The sequence below is a fragment of the Pristis pectinata genome, chromosome 1 (genome assembly GCF_009764475.1).
Source record: "Pristis pectinata isolate sPriPec2 chromosome 1, sPriPec2.1.pri, whole genome shotgun sequence".
Classification (NCBI taxonomy): Eukaryota; Metazoa; Chordata; class Chondrichthyes; order Rhinopristiformes; family Pristidae; genus Pristis; species Pristis pectinata.
The window spans coordinates 1870463-1890626 of record NC_067405.1 but is presented as its reverse complement, the minus strand read 5'-3'; the positions used below and the strand labels follow the sequence as shown (position 1 = coordinate 1890626).

At 50.0% G+C, this 20164-nt stretch overlaps 1 protein-coding gene across 7 annotated transcripts in view; it reads left to right on the top strand.

The window, feature by feature from the left end:
* The window catches only part of tns1b (tensin 1b), a 290940-nt gene that overhangs the window by 54519 nt on the left and 216257 nt on the right, over positions 1-20164 (top strand). For 5 of the 7 annotated variants that reach the window (XM_052014032.1, XM_052014038.1, XM_052014015.1 and 2 more), the window contains exon 3: positions 2158-2195. In XM_052014032.1, coding sequence (XP_051869992.1) covers positions 2158-2195 — 38 coding nt within the window. Of the gene's footprint in view, positions 1-1742; positions 2044-2157; positions 2196-20164 lie in introns of those variants that run through there. The other 2 variants (XM_052014063.1, XM_052014054.1) reach the window with 1 other exon arrangement.

Here is a 20164-nt window from a genome sequence, read left to right as displayed (position 1 = left end):
TGTGTGACTGTGGGTCACTGTCTGTGCAGTTGGCCCCAGTTCAGGTGGTTGAACACCCTCCACAGTGTCTCGTGCCCTGTGGACCAGTCTGACCACAGCCTGAGGGCACCAGAGATGGTTCTGTCAGCCTCAGTGCCCCACTGTAGGCATGGAGTGGGCAGGCTAATGTTGCCCCTTGATAGGAGATCCGGAAGTACGGTCAGACTCGGTGACCCTGAGAGTAGGGATGGGCTGGGCCATGACTCACCCCAGCCTCCCACAGTCGAATATCCTGTCCACGCTCACTGCACAGAACTGCCAGCTAATGGACAACAGTAACAGGGTGAGGCCATTCTGCCCATTGAGTAATACAGTCATGGCTCATCATCCAATGTCAGCCCCAGTTCCAGCTTGGTCAATTGGTTTATTATTGTCACATGTACCGAGGTGCAGTGAAAAACTTGTCTTGCATACCGATCGTACAGATCAATTGATTACACAGTGCATTGAGATAGTACAGGGTAAAAACAATACAGAATGCAGAATAAAGTGTCACAGCTACAGAGAAAGTGCAGTGCAGGTAGACAATAAGGTGCAAGGTCATAACGAGGTGGACTGTGAGGTCAAGGTCCATCTCATCGTACAAGGGAACCGTTCAATAGTTTTATAACAGCGGGATAGAAGCTGTCCTTGAGCCTGGTGGTACGTGCTTTCAGGCTTTTGTATCTTCTGCCCGATGGGAGGGGAGAGAATATAGAATGTCTGGGGTGGGTGGGGTCTTTGATTATGTTGGCCGCTTTACCGAGGCAGTGAGAAGTGTAGACAGAGTCCATGGAGGGGAGGCTGGTGTCCGTGATGTGCTGGGCTGTGTCCACAACTCTCTGCAGTTTCTTGCAGTCACTGGCAGAGCAGTTGCCGTACCAAGTCGTGACTTTCTCTCTCTCCATATCCCTCGATCTCTCTGGCCCCAAGAACAATATCTAACTCAATATTCAACGTCTTGGCTTCAACAGCTTTCTGTGGCAGAGAATTCACAGGGTCCCCACTCTCTCAGTGCTGTCTGGCTAACCCCTTGTGACAGACAGAGGACACTACAGGTACTGGAATCTAGAACAAAAACACAAACTCCTGGAAGAACTCAGCAGGTCGGGCAGCATCTGAGGAGGGAAATAACCAGTTGATGTTCTGGGTCAAGACCCTTCATCTGGACTGAGTGGAGGGGAGAGAGCCCGTGATAGGTGGGGACAACAGATGATGATCACCTTCAGCTCCTTATCACCCGGACCGATCACATCCCAGCCTCTGTTGCCATGTCCACTCTCCCCTCCTCAACTGGCTCCCACCTCTCGCTTGCCAGCCTGCTCACCTTTCTATACTGGCGATCTCTATCCTCCAGTCCTGACGAAGGGGCTCGACCTGAAACGTCGACCGTCCATTTCCCTCCGCAGATGCTGCCTGACCTGCTGAGTTCCTCCGGCAGTTTAACCCCTTTTGACCCCTGCGCCTGGCCTCCCCAGCTGTCAGGAAGATGGGTCAGTGTCTCCTGAGCACCCCAGTGGAGGTCTCAGTGTGAGTGGGAGGGGAGGTGCAGATTGAGGTGGGTGGGAGTGCAGAGAGCAACAGGAACGTACCTTCCCTTGCTTTATTTTAGACCGTCCTGCCCCTGCGATTTTCACCTCCCACTTGAAACCTGGTTCTGAGGCAAACACAGATTCCAGACTCTCTCGCTCGCTCTCTCTCTCTCTCTCTCTCTCTCTCCCCGCACCCCCCCCCCCTCTCTCCTTTCTCACTCCTAAAAATATTTAGTGCCTGGGGCTATATTCTCCCAAAGTGCCTTCACTGTGGCCACGCTGTGGGTTAAACAAAGTGCGTTGCTATTTCAGTCAAGGAGACCACATCATTCACTGGCGTACCTGTGGAAGAGGGGTCTGGCAGCCTGCCAGCGTGTACAGGCTGCAGTCTTGGCAGACTGAGAAAGAAGTCTGACTTTAGCAGGAGTTTTTTTTTGCTGTGTGCGATTGTGTGCGTTAAGCAGGGAGCTAATGGAACCCTTGGCATGCTGAGGTTAGTCAGATGTTGTCTCTTTAATTATGTGACGTGTTTTTAAACGATCTTTTTGAGTTTGTGAATTCCAACTAATGTTCCCTTTCTCTCCCTCTCTCTCTGCTTCTTCACCAGTTTGCAAACTGACATGTCACAAGAAATGTGAAAGAAAGGTAAGACTTTTTTTATTGCAGTATTTTGTGATCATGTTTCTCCCTGACAGTATGGGTTACTGCAGAGGGATGTGGTGTGTGGGGGAGAGGGTGCTGTCTGTATTTTGTGATCATGTTTCTCCCTGACAGTATGGGTTACTGCAGAGGGATGTGGTGTGTGGGGGAGAGGGTGCTGTCTGTATTTTGTGATCATGTTTCTCCCTGACAGTATGGGTTACTGCAGAGGGATGTGGTGTGTGGGGGAGAGGGTGCTGTCTGCTGTGGCAAAGGTGTTTGAAGTGGTGGTGAGGGGCTGATTTTGTTGCACTCTCTCAGATCATTGCGATAATCACATCACCTTTACGACTGAGTCAAAAGGCTGCAGCAGATCTGCGGCAGAGCTACCTCAGCGCTCTCCAAAACTCACCGAGAGCCTGCGCACAGCACAGATGCAGAAAGTATTGAAGCTCGCGGAATGTCGGCGCTATCTCTCAGGGGGGCTCAGCTCGGGGAGGGAGGGAGAAGGGCTTCGGTTCCACAGACCCCTGCTCGCGGCTGAGACCTGGACACACACAGGAGGGTGTGGCAGGGTGGACAGGGGCTGGCAGGGTTAAGTTAAAGGGAGTGTTCACACGACCTTGGCTTGGGTAGCGGAAGTTAACTGGTAACCTCATCCAGGATGACCAGTGATGTTTGAAGGCAGGGGGTAGTGGGGGACTGAGTCGGGGTGTGTCGGTGTTGAACAGGGGTGGATGGACAGACCAGCTGCACTGTGCTTGGATTGGTTGGAAGTGGGGAATGAGGTGGGGCGGAGAAACTGCTTTCAGCATCAAAAGAGCGACTGAACACTTTAAGGTGTGTGAGCTGACAGGTGGTTTAGAGGGAGACAGGGTGTCTCCCAGAGACACCTCTTGCATATCCATCAATGTTTCCTGTGTTCCCTGTTGTGTTGGTGTGTTCTGTGGGTCAGGGGTGACAGTGTGTGTTCTGTGCTTCCCAGTGTGTTCCGGGTTTGGTTGTGTGTTTCATGTTCTGTGGTATGTTCCAAGTTCTGTGATATATTCCGTTTTCCCTGATGTGTTCTGTGTTTCGTGGTATGTTCTGAGTTCCCTGGTGTGCTCCGTGTTTCATGTCCCTCGCTGTATTCTGTGTTCCCTGGTGAGACTTCTTTTCCATGGTGTCATCCATTTTCTGTGATGGTTTCTGGGGACAACTTTGGAGAGTTTTTCTCAGAATCAGAATCAGTTTATTATCACTGACGTATGACGTGAGGTATGTTGTTTTGTGGCAGCAGTACAGTGCAAAGACATAAAAATTGCTTTAAATTACAAAAATAAATAAATAGTGCAGAAAAAAAAGAATAACGAGGTAGTATTCATGGACCGTTCAGAAATCTGATGGCGATGGGGAAGAAGCTGTTCCTGAATAGTTGGGTGTGGGTCTTCAGGCTCCTGTACCTCCTCCCCGATGGTAGTAACGAGAAGAGGGCATGTCCCAGATGGTGAGGGTCCTTAGTGATGGATGCCGCCTTCTTGAGCCCTCAATGGTGGGGAGGGTTGTGCCCGTGATGGAGCTGGCTGAGTCTACAACCCTCTGCAGCCTCTTTCAATCCTGTGCATTGGAGCCTCCGTACCAGGCAGTGATGCAACCAGTCAGAATGCTCTCCACCGTACATCTGTAGAAATTTGCAAGAGTCTTTGGTGACCTACTGAATCTCCCCAAACTCTTAACAAAGTGGAGTTTTCATTAGTTCATTGTACCTGCATCTCCAGATGTTTCAGAGGTGTGCAGATGTGGTTCAGGGTATCCGGGTGATGTGGAAGATCACACCTGGTAACCAGATGACCATGAGATGTTTGTGTGAGATTCCTTGTCACCTCCATGTGTTTACTGTCAGGATTGAATCTGTGTTTTCAAAGGCTGAGCCAGTGGGCCTGGAGTGCTGGAGGGGGTTTGGTGGTTGGCGGGATGTGCTGGGCCTCCTGCTGGTGCTGGAATGGCGGGTGATGGTGACCAGGTGAGGATGATAAAGAGGCAGGTCCCCTCCAAGAGTTCAGGTCATGCACGGGATTGCCGTGTTCAGTTGGATGTGAGCACAGAGCAGCATCACACAACCACACCCGAGGCTCTCAGTGACTGCATCAGACACATTCCATTGATCCAACAATATCGGGACTCAAGGAACTGAGGTACAGAGAGAGGTTGAGCAGAACACAGAAAATAGAACATTACAGCACAGTGAAGGCCCTTCGGCCCACGATGTTGTGCCGACATTTGATCCTGCTCTAAGATCTATCTAACCCTTCCCTCCCACACAGCCCCCCAGTTTTCTATCATTCATGTGTCTATCTAAGAGTCTCTTAAATGTCCCTAATGTATCTGTCCCCACAACCTCTGCCGGCAGTGCGTTCCACGCACCCACCACTCTCTGCGTAAAAAAACTTACCCCTGACATCCCTCTTATATTTTCCTCCAATCACCTTGAAATTATGCCCCTTCATGTTAGCCATTTTTGCTCTGACTGTCCACTCGATCAATGCCTCTTATCATCTTGTACACCTTTATCAAGTCTCCTCTCATCCTCCTTCTCTCCAAAGAGAAAAGCCCCAGCTCACTCAACCTATCCTTATAAGACATGCTCTCCAATCCAGGCAGCATCCTGGTGAATCTCCTCTGCACCCTCTCTAAAGCATCCACATCCTTCCTATAATGAGGCGACCAGAACTGAACACAATACTCCGTGTAGTCTAACCAGAGTTCTATAGAGCTGCAACATTACCTCGCGGCTCTTGAATTCAATACCCCGACTAATGAAGGCCAACACTCCGTACGCCTTCTTAACAACCCTATCGACCTGCGTGGCAACCTTGAGGAATCTATGGACGTGGGCCCCAAGATCTCTCTGTTCCTCCACACTGCTGAGAGTCCTGCCATTAACCTTGTATTCTGCCTTCAAATTCAATCTTCCAAAGTGTATCACTTCACACTTATCCAGGTTAAACTCCATCTGCCATTACTCAGCCCAACTCTGCATCCTATCAATGTCTTGTTGTAATCTACAGCAACCTTCTACACTATCCACACCACCACCAACCTTCGTGTCATCTGAAAACATAGAACATAGAACAATTACAGCACAGTTCAGGCCCTTCAGCCCACAAAGCTGTGCCGAACATGTCCCTACCCTAGAAATTACTAGGCTTACCCATAGCCCTCTATTTTACTCAGCTCCATGTACCGATCTAACAGTCTCTTGAAAGACCCTATCGTATCTGCCTCCACCACCGTTGCCGGCAGCCCATTCCATGCACTCACCACTCTCTGAGTAAAAAACTTACCCCTGACATCTCCTCTATATCTGCTCCCCAGCACCTTAAACCTATGTCCTCTTGTGGCCACCAATTCAGCCCTGGGGAAAAGCCTCTGACTATCTACCCTACCAATACCTCTCATCATCTTATACACCTCTGTTAGGTCCCCCCTCATCCTCCGTCTCTCCAAGGAGAAAAGGCCGAGTTCCCTCATCCTCCTTTCATAAAGCATGCTCCGCATTCCAGGCAGCATCCTTGTAAATCTCCTCTGCACCCACCCTTACTTACTAAAACTTACTAACCCACCCTTCCACATCCTCATCCAAGTCACTTATAAAAATCACAAAGAGTAGGGGTCCCAGAACAGGTCCCTGCGGAACACTGGTCACCGACCTCCAGGCAGAATATGCTCCATCTACCACCGCCCCCTGTCTTCTATGGGTGAGCCATTTCTGAAGGTTGGGACTTTTTTGATTGGAGTGTAGGAGACTGAGGTGTGATCTTATTGAAGGTGTATAAAATTAGGGGCACAGATAAGGTGAATGTGCACAGTCTGTTTCCCAGGGTTGGGGAATCAAGAACTGGAGGGCACAGGTTTAATGTGAGAGGGGAGAGATTTAATAGGAACCTGAGGGGCAACTTCTTCACCCAGAGGGTGGTCAGTATATGGAACGAGCTGCCAGAGGAAGTGGGTGAGGCAGGTACAGTAACAACATTTAAAAGACACTTGAACAGGTCCATGGATAGGAAAGGTTTAGATGGACATGGGCCAAACGCAGGCAAATGGGACTGGCTTAGGTGGGAATTTTGGTCGGCATGGACCAGTTGGGACGAAGGTCCCGTTTCCATGCTGTATGACTCTGTGACTCTAATTAGGAATGTTCTGTATCCACTAACTGACAGCAACACAGCACAAATCAGTAACTCTGATCACTCATATTTCCATCAGGCACATTCTGGAAGAGGAAACTCAGTGAATATATTCTCCCTGGACATTCAGTTAACTAATCCGGTTCATTTTTACATTTATACAATTAAAAATCAATGTTGCCTTAAAAAGTACAAGACCACTGATTCACATTGTCTCCCAGGGCAAGAACTGCCAGGTTTACATACAGAGTAAAGCTCCCTCTACACTGCCCAGCACACTTAAGGATGTGGAGGCTTTGGAAAGGGGGGAGAAGAGATTTACCAGGATATTGCCTGGATTAGAGAGTATTAGCTGTAAGGAGAGGTTGGGCAAACTTGGGTTGTTTTCTCTGGAATGTCAGACACTGAGAGGCCTGAGAAGTTACGAGAGGCATAGACAGGGTAGAATAGAGTATTGTTCCCCGGGGTGGAAATATCAAATACTACAGGGCATAGGTTAGATGGGGAAAATTTGAAGAACTCTGGTTAGGCCGCATTTAGAGTATTGTGTGCAATTCTGGTCACCTCACTATAGGAAGGATGTCAAGGCTTTAGAGAGGGTGCAGAGGAGGTTTACCAGGACGCTGCCTGGATTCGAGGGCATGTGCTATCAGGAGAGGCTGGACAAACTTGGTCTCTTTTCTCTGGAGCGGCAGAGGCTGAGGGGTGATCTGTTGGAAGTGCATAAAATTATGAGGAGCATAGATAGGGTGGACAAGCAATATCTTTTTCCCATGATTGAGCGATCCAATACCAGAGGGCATGCATTTAAGGTGAGGGAGGGTAGGTTCAGAGCAGATGTGAAGGGTACGTTTTTTACTGAGAGAGTGGTGGATGCCTGGAATGCGTTGCCTGATAGGGTGGTGGAGGCAAATTCATTGGGGGCTTTTAAGAGGGGCTTGGATGGGCACATGAATGAGAGGAAAATGGAGGGATGTGGGAATTCTGCGGGTAGGAGGGATTAGCTATGTCGGCACAATGTGAGCCGAGGGGCCTGTTCTGTGTTCTATGTTCTATGAGATGTGCGGGGCAGGTTTTACACACAGTGTGGTGGGTGCCTGGAATGGGCTGCCAGGGGTGGGGGTGGAGGCAGATACAATAGTGGGATATAAGAGGAATTTAGACAGACACAGGAACATGATGAATATGAAGGGATATTAACCATGTGCAGGCAGATGGGATTAGGTTAGATGGACATCATGGTCAGCACAGACATGGTGGGCCGAAGGGCCTGTTCCTCTGTGGTGTCCTGTTCTCTGTTCTGTGATAACAAGAGTGTTCCACTAGTGGGAGAGTTAGGAACAAGGGAACACAGTTTCAAAGCAAGGGGCCGGTCATTTAAAACCGAGGTGTGTAGAAATGTCTTCTCGCAGAGGGGGTGAATCCCTGGAATTCTCTGCTTCCGAGGGAGGTGGAGGCCGGGTCATTGGATATATTTAAGGTGGAGATATTTGAAAATATTTGAAAGATCGAGGAACTGAGGGTTCTGGGGAATTGACACAGACACATGAAGAGGAGTCGAGGCCAACTTAGATCAGCCATGATCATATGGAATGGTGGGACAGGCTTGAGGGGCCCAGTGGCCTACTCCTGCTCCTGTTTCCTTGTGTTCTTGCCCCCAATGGAACACACCCAATGATCGTACCCTCACTGCCAGTCACGCCTTGGGTGAGAAGACAAGACCCTCGGGTCACCCCTCTCCCCACTGGCGTCCAGACGGAGAGAATGGGGGGAAACTGGCCAGTTGCAAAGGGTTAACGCAGAGGAAGGAAACACAGGAGGGGAGGGTTACCTGAAATTGGAGAATTCAACCTTCACGCCATTGGGTTGTCGACTACCCGAGCGAAGTATGAGGTGTAGTTCCTCTAGTTTGCTGATACAATAGGGACATTTAAAAGACTCTTAGATAGGCTCATGGAAGTAAGAAAATGGGAGGGTTATGGGCTGTGCAGGAGGGAAGGGTTCGATTGATCAGGGAGGAGGTGTTTATGTAGGTTGGCACAACATGGTGGGCCGAAGGGCCTGCACTGTGCTGTACTGTTCTGTGTTTGATGTTCTAGTTTGCGTTGGGCCTAGGCTGAGAGTGGAGAGGTCAGCGTGGGAATGGGAAGGGGAATTGAAATGGTCTGCAGCTGGGAGCTCGGGATGGCCCCATTGCGGACTGAGTGTAGGTGCACTGCGGAACAGTCGCTTGGTCTGCCCTTGGTCTCTCTGATGTAGAAGAGGCCACACTGGGAGCACTGAATGCAATGGACGAGGTTGGAGGAGGTGCACGCGAACCTCTGCTTCACCTGGAGGGGCTGTTTAGGTCCCCGGATGGTGGTAGGGACAGGTGACTGCAGGGGGAAAGTTCCAGGGGTCAGCGAGGTGGGGAGGGATGAGCGGACCAGGGAGTCACAGAGGGACGGTTCTTTTTCCCCCACAGATGCTGCTCGACCCACTGAGTTCCTGCAGTGGATTGTGTGTTGCTCCAGATTCCAGCGTCTGCAGTCTCCTGTGTCTCCGGGGGATTTCTCTGACCTGGTGCACTGGGCTTCTGTTGATAATGGCTCTGAGTACAGGGGGCCATGGAAAGGGGAGTCTCGGACTCCCGGGTTGAGTGTCTGTTGCTGGTTGCTCTCTGTGTGATTCTCCCTCTCCCTCCCCAACACCCACTCCCCCCATGGCTGACCATCCATCCCTTCCATTGTCGAGCCCACCCCCAGCACTGTCCCCACATCACCTCCGTCCCCCCAGCAGATGTTGTGAGCCCAGCTGCAGAATCCCTGTTGACCAGCTGTTTCCTGTGACCACCTTCTCACTTGTCTGCCTGGGATGTGTAATTATTTGATGTGATCGTGGGAACTGGCAGTGAAACATTTCATCTAGAACACCAGGCTGTTTTCGAGCTGTGGGCTGTCCAACAGCGGTTACGAGACTGAAGGTAAACAGCCACAATAATATTCCAAACAAACTGAGTTCATGCCCATCTGTGCATGCCTTGTGATCGATCCTGGTGAATCATTACTGCCCCCCCCCCCCCCCAATGCTGCCACATTCTCCTGTAGTGTGTTGGTGGGTAGTAGAATCTGGGGAGTTATACAGTCACAGAGTCATACAGCACGGAAACAGGCCCTTCAGCACAACTCAACCATGCTGACCAAGATGCCCACCTAAGCTGGTCCCACTTGCCTGCATTTGGCCCATATCCCTCTAAACCTTTCCCATCCATGGACCTGTCCAAATGTCTTTTAAATATTGTTAATGTACCTGCCTCTACCACTTCCTCTGGCAGCTTGTTCCACACACCCACCACCCTCTGGGTGAAAAAGTTGCCCCTCAGGTCCCTTTCAGATCTTTCCCCTCTCTCCTTAAACCTGTGGCCTCTAGTTTTTGATTCCCTTTCGCCGGGAAAAAGACTGGGTGCATTCACCCTATCTACTCTCCTCATGATTTTAACCTCTATAAGGTCACCCCTCAGTCTTCTATGCTCCAGTGAAAAAAGTCCCAACCTGCTCAACCTCTCTCCATAACTCAGTCCCTGAGTCCCAGCAACATCCTCATAAATCTCCTCTGCACTCTTTCCAGCTTAATGGCATCTTTCCTACAGCAGGGTGACCAAAACTGAACACAATATTCCAGGTGCAGCCTCACCGATGTCTCATATAACTGCAACATAACATCCCAACTCCCACACTCAGTGCCCTGACTGCTGAAGGCCAGCGTGTCAAATGCCTTCTTCACCAATCTGTGTACCTGCAATGCCAGTTTCAGGGAACTTGATGGGCTGAAGGGCCTGTTTCTGTGCTATGTCTCTCCACGACTCCATGAGATAGAATATAGAACAGTACAGCACAGAACAGACCCTTCGGCCCACGATGTTGTGCTGAAGTAATTAAACCAAAGTCTCCTAATTAATCTAATCCCTCTTCCCCACGTCCATCCTGACCTGCTCCATTAGTGTGGTGAGGATTCTCCCACAGGTTGGTTCCCTTGAGAATTTGTACTAAGACCCTCGCTTCCACCCACCTCCCTCACCGTGGCCTGTGGCCTTCACAAACACCCCCCCCCCACCCCCCAACCCCCTCATCAACACAAGCCGGCCACACTCCTCCGGTTGATTGCGACAGGGTTTGGCTTTGGAGCAGATGTTGAAGCTGACTGATATTGTCTGGAGCAGATCCAGGTCATAATTACTGCCGATAATCAACTCTTTGAGCTGGAGCTTTGAGATAATCTGCCCTGTTTGGCCTTGGTCTGTGTCTCACACTCTGACAGATTTCAATGCTACACATCCTCCCTCTATTCCTTTGGCATCTCTAGAGCAACATCTGTATTCCTTCTGCTCCGATCCTAAGGTGCAGACACTGGGCCAGAGCCGACCTCTGACCTTCTCAAGGTGAGGGAGCTGGCCCTGCCCAGGGGCAGGTGCACTGTTCCTCAGTGACAGTGCTGGAGCAGGTATGTGGGCTGAGTCCACTCGGGTTGTGACACAAACTTCCAGCCAAACCACTGGAGGAACTCAACGGGTCAGGCAGCATCTGTGGAGGGAAATGGACAGTTGACGTTTTGGGTTGAGATCCTTTGTCTGGACTGAAAGATATCTTTCTAGTCTATCATTCAATCCAGATGAAAGGTCTCAATCCAAAATATCGACTGTCCATTCCCCTCCACAGATGCTGCCTGACCCGTTGAGGTCCTCCAGCAGTTTGTTTTATGCTCCAGATTCCAGCGTCTGCAGTATCTCGTGTCTCCAAACCAGCGTGGGTTATCTGTACATCCATGAGATAAAGTTCTGTGGATAGGAGTTGAGAGGGTTGTTGCTGCAGGAGAGCTGACTGGCTCCTTGCCACGGAGGGAGTGCTGCCACCCCTGGGTGGCAGATCTGATATCGAGGGGTTGGGTCTACTTTCAGCAGAATGAGGGGGATCTCATAGAAACCCAGAGATCCAGAGAGGTTGCTCCCAGTGGCTGGGGAGTCCAGAATAGCAGGTCATAGTCTCAGCAAACAGTGACACTTAGAACGGGGATCAGGAAAAATCTCTTCACCCAGAGGGTAAGGAACCTGTGGAATTCTCTCCCACTGTGGAGAACAGATTATTAAATGTGTAAAAGAAGGAAGTAGCTACCCTTGTTAGGGCTAAACAGATCAAGGTGTATGGGGAGAGATAAGTTAAGATTTACTTAATAGTCACATGTACGTCAAAACACACAGTGAAATGCATCTTTTGTGTAGTGTTCTGGGGGCAGCCCGCAAGTGTCGCCATGCTTCCGGCGCCAACATGGCATGCCCACAACTTCCTAACCCGTACGTCTTTGGAATGTGGGAGGAAACCGGAGCACCCGGAGGAAACCCACGCAGACACGGGGAGAACGTACAAACTCCTTACAGACAGCAGCCGGAATTGAACCCGGGTCACTGGCACTGTAATAGCATTACACTAACTGCTATACTACAAGTGTAGAGCACAGTCACCCTGTGTACATCACAGAGTCCAGGAGCCTAGTGTGCACTGTAGACAACGAGGCCGTGTGTATATTACAGATCCCAGCATCCCCAAAAGCCAAACAGCACAGAGGCTTTTCGGCCCATGGTGTACATGCCAACCCTCAAGTACCCATCTTCACTAATCCCATTCACCAGCCTCCTTCCCCTTGGTGATTCAGGTGTTTGTCCCGACCGGTGGGACGGATCTGCTGGCTGCTGCGGGGCTGCAGGCATCTTCTGCTGCCTGGGAACTCTGTTCTCGGCTGCATTTCCAACTTGCGAACCGTCTGGGTTCTGCACAGTTCACAGGAATGGAGCCCTGCCCTAACCCAAGGAGGGCCTGTGCTTTAGTGCGCAGAGTCTGACTGGTAAGGCTGATGAATTTGAAGTGTTGATCAGCAAGTGGGACTATGATACGGTAGTGTAATGGTTAGCATAATGCTATTACAGCACCAGCGACCTGGGTTCAATTCCTGCCGCTGTCTGGAAGGAATTTGTACGTTCTCCCCGTGTCTACGTGGGTTTCCTCTGGGTGCTCCGGTTTCCTCCCACATTCCAAAGACGTACGGGTTAGGAAGTTGTGGGCATGCTATGTTGGCGCCGGAAGCGTGGTGACACTTGCGGGCTGCCCCCAGAATACTCTACACAAAATATGCATTTCACTGTGTGTTTCGATGTACATGTGACTCATAAATAAATATTTTATCTTATATTGTTGCATTCACTGAGACATGGTTGAAGCCATACAAGGACTGACAACAATGTTCCAGGGTGTAGAACAGGGGGTGTGAGAGGGGAGCTGGCATTGCAATACTGATTAACGAGTCCAGTTCTGCAGTAATGAGGGAGGATATCCCAGAAAGCTCTTCAAATGAAGCCATATGGGTAGAGTTCAGGTACAAAAAGGGGGTGAGCGCTTTGCTGGGATGATAATACAGGCCTCCGAACAGTCCGTGGGAAGAGAGGAGCAGATATGGAGGCAAATCACAGACAAGTACAACAGTAATAGGATTATTTTGTAGGGGACTTCAACTTCAACTGTGATTAGTGTGGAACGTGTGGAGGGGTGGAGCTTTCTGACCCAGTGCGTAGATAGTCCGACTAGAGAAGGGGCAATCTCAGGGAATGTATCAGAGGGTGCAGAGGGGATTCACCAGGGTGTTGCCTGGGATGGAGTGTTTCAGTTACAAGGAGAGACTGGAGAGGCTGGGTCTGTTCCCCCTGGAGCGGAGGAGGCTGAGCAGGGATCTGGATGAGGTGCACAAAGTTATATTGCAGAGGTGTGTAAAACTAGTGGGCAAAGGTTTAAGGGGGGATTTGGAGGATAGCTGAGGAAGAACTTTCTCCCAGAGAGGGGGTTGGAGTCAGGAACACACTGCCTGAGGGGGTGGTGGAGGCAGAGAGTCTCACAGCATTTAGGATATAAATGTTTATAAGTAAATAAACACTGGAGTGTAGGAGACTGAGGGGTGACATTACAGAGATGTATAACACCATGAGAGGCAGAGATAGGGCGAATGCACACAGTCATTTTCCCAGGGTTGGGGAATCAAGAACTAGAGGGTGTAGGTTTAAGGTGAGAGGGGAGAGATTTAATGGGAACCTGAGGGGCAACTTTTTCACCCAGAGGGTGGTCAGTATGTGGAACGAGCTGCCAGAGGAAGTAGGTGAGGCAGGTACATTAACAACATTTAAAAGATACTTGGAGAGGTACGTGGACAGGAAAGGTTTAGAGGGATATGGGCCAAACGCGGGCAAATGGGACTAGCTTAGATGGGAATCTTGGTCGGCAGGGACCAGTTGGGCCGAAGGGCCTGTTTCCATGCTGTATGACTCTATGACTAGCTTGTATGTACGGGGTGTACATAAGTTGGGTGTCTGTAACCTGTGGAGGACCTGACTAGAACTCACTCTTGTAGATATGTTGGAAACAGGCAATCAGTGCCTTGGAAAGGGAGCTGGATAATGGCCTGAGCAAATAGTGGTTGGGGTCTGGGAATGGCACTGTCTGAGTTGCTCCACCAGGAGCTGGCATGGACTTGATGGGATTAATGGCTTTCTTTGTGTCATAACAGTTCTATATAGAGAATAGCATCCCTTGCATCTCTAGCAGAGAACAGCTTCCTAATACATTATAAGGTATAGCTGTCCCTTAAGAACCAGGCAGGAATGTGGGAACATGCAGGAGGGAAGTTGTTCTGCAAATTGCAGCTCATTTAGTTGCTGCTAAACTGTGAAACCTACCCACAGAGGGACAGTCTGTGAAACATGTAGAAGTCACAGAGGAATCAGTCAGAGAGAAGTTTGTCCCCTCCACACTCACTCCAAGGGCTGAGAACCAAACCTTCGGAGCACGGGGACCAGAGGATTGTTAGTGAAAAGTTGGTGTTAATCACAACCCTTGGACACATTGATATCTAACATCGCGATATTAGGTGTGGGTGAGGAACCTGCATTTTATGGACACTATCCTGCAATGTAAGGAACGTAAAGAGTTTTACAGTGGGTTGCTGGTTGTAGCAGGGATTGGTTTAGACAGGGTGTGGCTATATCAGAAAAAGTTACAGTCGGGGAATGTAGGTATATCAGATTTTGTGGTCTGCATCCAGAGTTACCATGAGGTGTGTGTGGGCTTCAGTGAGGGCTGTGTGTGAACCAGTTTGTTAGCGGGTTCTGTGGGCATTTTCAGATTTAGAGTGAAGATGTGGGTTATATGAGAGGATTATTGTTGCAGTGGGTAGTGTGGGATAGATCAGAGATCTGTGCTGTGAATGAGAGTGTTTCAGAGGGGAACGTGGGGTATGGGATGTGTCAGTGAGGTGTGCCTGTGTGATGAAGGCTGGTGAGTCCTTCCCTCAGTGAGCTGACTGATAGCAGCTCGAGTACAGTTCCACAGATGCCCTGGCTGCACTGCCTCTGGGCTGTGGTGGGAAGTTTCTGCAGTTCCCCAGTGTCCTGGACTCCAGGCTGACAATGCCCTTTGGGTATTGGCAATAGTTATTCCCAGGTGACACCAACATTCCAGCAGCCTCTACATCAGGTGCTGTGTGAATTATCCTTGAGGAGCAGTTGTGAAGGCCAAAGTCTGGGAGAAGACATTGATGTACAGAGGGACCTTGGGGTCTAAGCCCATAGCTCCCTGAAAGTGGCCACACAAATTGATAGGGTGATAACGAAGGTGTATGGCATGCTTGCCTTCATTAGTCGAGGCACTGAGTTCAAGAGTCAGGAAGTTATGTTGCAGCTTTATAAAACTCTGGTTAGGCCACATCTGGAGTGTTGCATTCAATTCTGGTCACCCCATTACAGGAAGAATGTGGAGGCTTTGGAGAGGGTGCAGAAGAGGTTCACCAGGATGCTGCCTGGATTAGAGGCCTTGTGCTATAAGGAGAGGTTGGACAAACTTGGGTTGTTTTCTCTGGAGCAGCGGAGGCTGAGGGGAGACCTGATAGAGGTTTATAAAATTATGAGAGGCACAGATAGAGTAGACAGCGGGTATCTTTTTCCCAGGGTCGCAGTGTCTAATATGAGAAGGCATGCATTTAAGGTGAGAGGGGAAAGTTCAAAGGAGATGTGCAGGGCAAGTTTTTTACACAGAGAGCAGTGGGTGCATGGAATGTGCTGCCTGGGGTGGGGGTGGAGGCAGATACGATAGAGGGGTTTAAGAGGCTCTTAGATAGACACATGAATGTGCAGAGAATGGAGGGATGTGGACCACGTGCAGGCAGAAGGGATTAGGTGTCATTAGGTTAATTAGTTTAGCACAACATTGTGGGCTGAAGGGCCTGTTCCTGTGCTGTACTGTTCTATGTTGGACAGTTGCATTGTCTCCCTGGAGGGGAGGAGGCTGAGGGGTGAACTGATAGAAGTGTACCAAGTTATGGGGGGTATAGATAGGGTGGATAGTAAGAAACATTTCCCCATTGCAGAGATGTCGAAGACCAGAGGGCATAGATTTAAGGTGAGGAGTAAGAGGTTCAGGGGATTTGTTTTTATCCAGAGGGTGGTTGGAGTCTGGAACACACCGGTGGAGGCAGAGACTCTCCCCATGTTCAGGAAACATCCTGATGAGCACTTGGATTGCCAGGGCATGGTCGGCAACAGACCCCGTGCCGGTAAACGGGATCAGTCTAAACGGTCAGCATGGACATGATGGGCCAAAGGGCCTGTTTCTGTGCTGGATGATTCTACGAGAATATGGGGTAGATGCCACTTTAAGGGAGGTGTTTGCTGATCACACAGCTGACTAAGTGGGCTGATATCACACCTTCTGTCATCACTTTTGGTCATTTCATGGTCTGCTTCATCTGAAGTTAAGCTGTGGTGTCTCCCACGGAGCAGACAAACCACCTCCCTGCCAGCGAAGCCCACTGCCTCCCACCACAGCACTCAGGACCCCTGACCCTGACTGTCTTGGTTCTGAGCACCTCATCGCATCTTCCTGCACACTAGTCACCATACAATGAAATTATTAAATGTGCTTATTTGGTGATCCACACAACTGACAGACTGTGAAACACTTGGCCTTTTTTGGAGAGATTTCAATGGGGAATGCTTTGGAATTTGGGATTCCTGTCAACTAAATGAAGGAATGTGAGACACGTGGTTAAACAGGATCCCAGCCAACATGTCTTCAACCAAAGCCTCAGAGAATACTCTGTGGCAGGAGGAGCTTTCCCCAAACGTCAGGAGGCGCAGGGCTTTGCAGGAGTGAATGTGCTAGTTTGTTGGGTGAGGGAGTCCGGGCGATGGATTGATGGAGGGAATGGTCCCCATGATCTGATGGAACAGTGGGGCTGGCCTGATAGCTGGTCAGACCAGGAACAGCTGGTCATTGATTAGACCAACTGGAGCTCCACTCCAGTGTGGCCACTTCATGTTAGAAGAGAGCTGCAGAATTGTTTGTTTATTTTCTATCTATCTGTCTACGTAGCGGTTAGCGTAATGCTTTACAGCGCCAGCGACCCACGTTCAATTCTGCAGCTGTCTGTAAGGAGTTTGTACGTTCTCCCCGTGTCTGCGTGGGTTTCCTCTGGGTGCTCTGGTTTCCTCCCACGTTCCAAAGACGTACGGGTTAGGAAGTTGTGGGCATGCTATGTTGGCGCCGGAAGTGTGGCGACACTTGCGGGCTGCCCCCCAGAACACACTATGCAAAAGATGCATTTCACTGTGTGTTTCAATGTACATGTGACTAATAAAGAAACCTTGTCCCACATAGCCCTCCATTTCTCTATCATTCATGTGGCTATCCAAGAGTCTCTTAGACGTCCCGAATGTATCTGTCCCCACAACCTCTGCCAGCAGTGCGTTCCACACACCCACCACTCTCTGTGTAAAAAACTCACTCCTGACATCCCCCTTATACCTTCCTTCAATCACGTCAAAATGATGTCCCCTCGCATTAGCCATTGTCACCCTGGGAAAAAGTCTCTGACTGTCCACTCGATCTATGCCTCTTATCATCTTGTACACCTCTATCAAGTCACCTCTCATCATCCTCCTCTCCAAAGAGAAAAGCCCTAGCTCACTCAACCTATCCTCATAAGACATGCTCTCTAATCCAGGCAGCATCCTGGTAAATCTCCTCTGCACCCTCTCTGAAGCTTCCACATCCTTCCTATAATGAGGCGACCAGAACTGAACACAATGAACACAATACTGAGGTAGATTGTGAGGTCAGGAGTCCATCTTATCGTACTAGGGGACCGTTCAACAGTCCTGTAACAGTGGGATAGAAGCTGTCCTTGAGCTTGGTGGTACGTGCTTTCAGGCTTTTCTATCTTCTGCTTGATGGGGGGGGGGGGGGGGGGGGAAGAAGATACCATGAGAGAAGAGGGAAGAGGGAAGAGGTCTAGGGAAGTCAGCAGGTGAGTCACTTGCTGCAGGATACCCAGCCTCTCTCCCGCTCTTATTTCCATGGTAGTTCTGTGCCCAGTCCTTTGACAGAGAGTCAGGCAACCACAGGACAGTCTCGAGGCACTTGTCAGAAGAGGCTGCAGGAAGGCAGCAATTACACAGCAGATTGTTGGGATCGGGACTGGACACTGGAAACAGATTCAATCATCATTGAGAAGGGCAGTGGATAAACACATTACAGGCTCTGGAGGGAAGGCAGGCATGACGGACCGGCTCTCTGTGATGGCACGTGTTTGTGGCACAGCTTCTGACCCGTGACATGGGGAATAATTGATGTGGCTCTTTCCTCAAAATCACCACTGACCTTCCTGTTGGGTGGGAGCCTTGAGCCGTTCCCCACTGACCCAGACTGGACCCTTGTCCCAGTATCCGATGGGACATCGCAGAGGCCACTCTTCACCAGCACAGTAAGAAAGTAGCTTCCTTTCTCCCAGGATGGGAACTCACAGGTAGAAAGTTCTAGAAAGTGATTAGATAAGATTTCTTTATTAGTCACATGTACATAGAAACACAGTGAAATGCATCTTTTTGCGTGATGTTCTGGGGGCAGCCCGCAAGTGTCACCACGCTTCCGGCGCCAACATAGCATGCCCACAACTTCCTAACCCGGACGTCTTTGGAATGTGGGAGGAAACCGGAGCACCCGGAGGAAACCCACGCAGACACGGGGAGAACGTACAAACTCCTTACAGACAGCGGCAGGAATTGAACCTGGGTTACTGGCACTGTAATAGCGTTATGCTAACTGCTACACTACCGTGCATCCCTCCACATTAATGGTTGCCACATGCAATATTTGAAGACTGTTTAACGTAAAAATGTTCATTTATTGATCTTCAGGATCTGGGTGCTGTTGGCAGGGCCAGCATTTATTTCCCATCCCAAACTGCCCCTCAGGAAGGCAGTGGTGAGCTGCGTTCCTGTACACTGCCCACCTGGAAGTAGGGAGGAGGCTGCCTATCCTTCACTGAGATCATGGCACATCTTCTACCTCAGCTGGAAAGGGTGCGGAGAAGATTGACAAGGATGCTGCCAGGACTCGAGGGACTGGGTTATTGGGAGAGACTGGGCAAGGACTTTACTCCTTGCAATGTAGAAGAATGAGGGGTGACCTTCACGAGGTGTATAAAATCACGAGGGGCATAGATAGGGTGAATGCACTCAGTCTTTCTCTGAGGGAAAGGTAATCAAAAACTAGAGGGCATAGGTTTAAGGTGAGAGGGAAAAGATTTAAAAGGGACCTGAGGGGCAACTTCTTCAGCCAGAGGGTGGTGAGTATGTGGAACGAGCTGCCAGAGGAAGTGGTTGAGGCAGGTACATTAACAACATTTAAAAGACATTTAGTCAGGTAGAACACTACAGCACAGTACAGGCCCTTTGGCCCACAATGTTGTGCCGACATTTTATCCTGCTCTAAGATCTATCTAACCCTTCCCTCCCACTTAGCCCCCCAGTTTCTCTATCATTCATGTGTCTATCTAAGAGTCTCTTAAATGTCCCTAATGTATCTGCCACCACAACCTCTGCCGGCAGTGCGTTCCACACACCCACCGCCCTCTGTGTGAAAAACTTACCCCTGACATCCCCCTGATACCTTAAAATCACCTTAAAATTATGTCCCCTTGTGTTAGCCATTGTCGCCCTGGGAAAATGACTGTCCATTCGATCTATGCCTCTTATCATCTTGTGCACCTCTATCAAGTCCCCTCTCATCCTCCTCCTCTTTGCCCTAGTTCGCGCAACCTCTCTGGAGGGAAGGCACAGATAGGAAAGGTTTAGAGGGTTATGGGCCAAATGTGGCCAGATGGAACTAGCTTAGATGGGCTGAAGGGCTTATTTCTGTGCTGTATGACTTTATGACTCAGCACCACCTTACTACACCGTCTCATATCCCTCAATATCTAAAGTCCTGTCAGAGCACACTCAGCAATTAAGTGTCCAGCCCTCCTGGGTAGAGTGTTCCAAAGGTCCACCATCCTCACCCTGACTACCTCACCCTTGACTCCGAGCCCGTGACCGCTGCCTGCACACTCCTCAGCCAAGAAAACGCCACATCCACCTCGTCGGACAGGTGGTGTGTTTCAGTGAGGTCACCCGATTGGCCAGCGTGCAGCCAATGAGCTGTTGTCTTTCGGCATCCTGTGATGGGACAGCTGGGAGCAGCCTGTGCTCCGGTGGCTGCTGAGATTTACCAGATGGACCTCCCAGCGAGCTGCTGTGGTGTGTTGTCCAGCCCAGGGTGCACAGGGAATCCGCAGATGGTGGCAGCAGAGAGTAAAGTGCTCACACAGAACAGTACAGCAGAGGAACAGGCCCTTCGGCCCACCATGTCTATGCTGACCATTATTCTGGATTAAACTAATCCCTTCTGCCTGCACATGATCCAC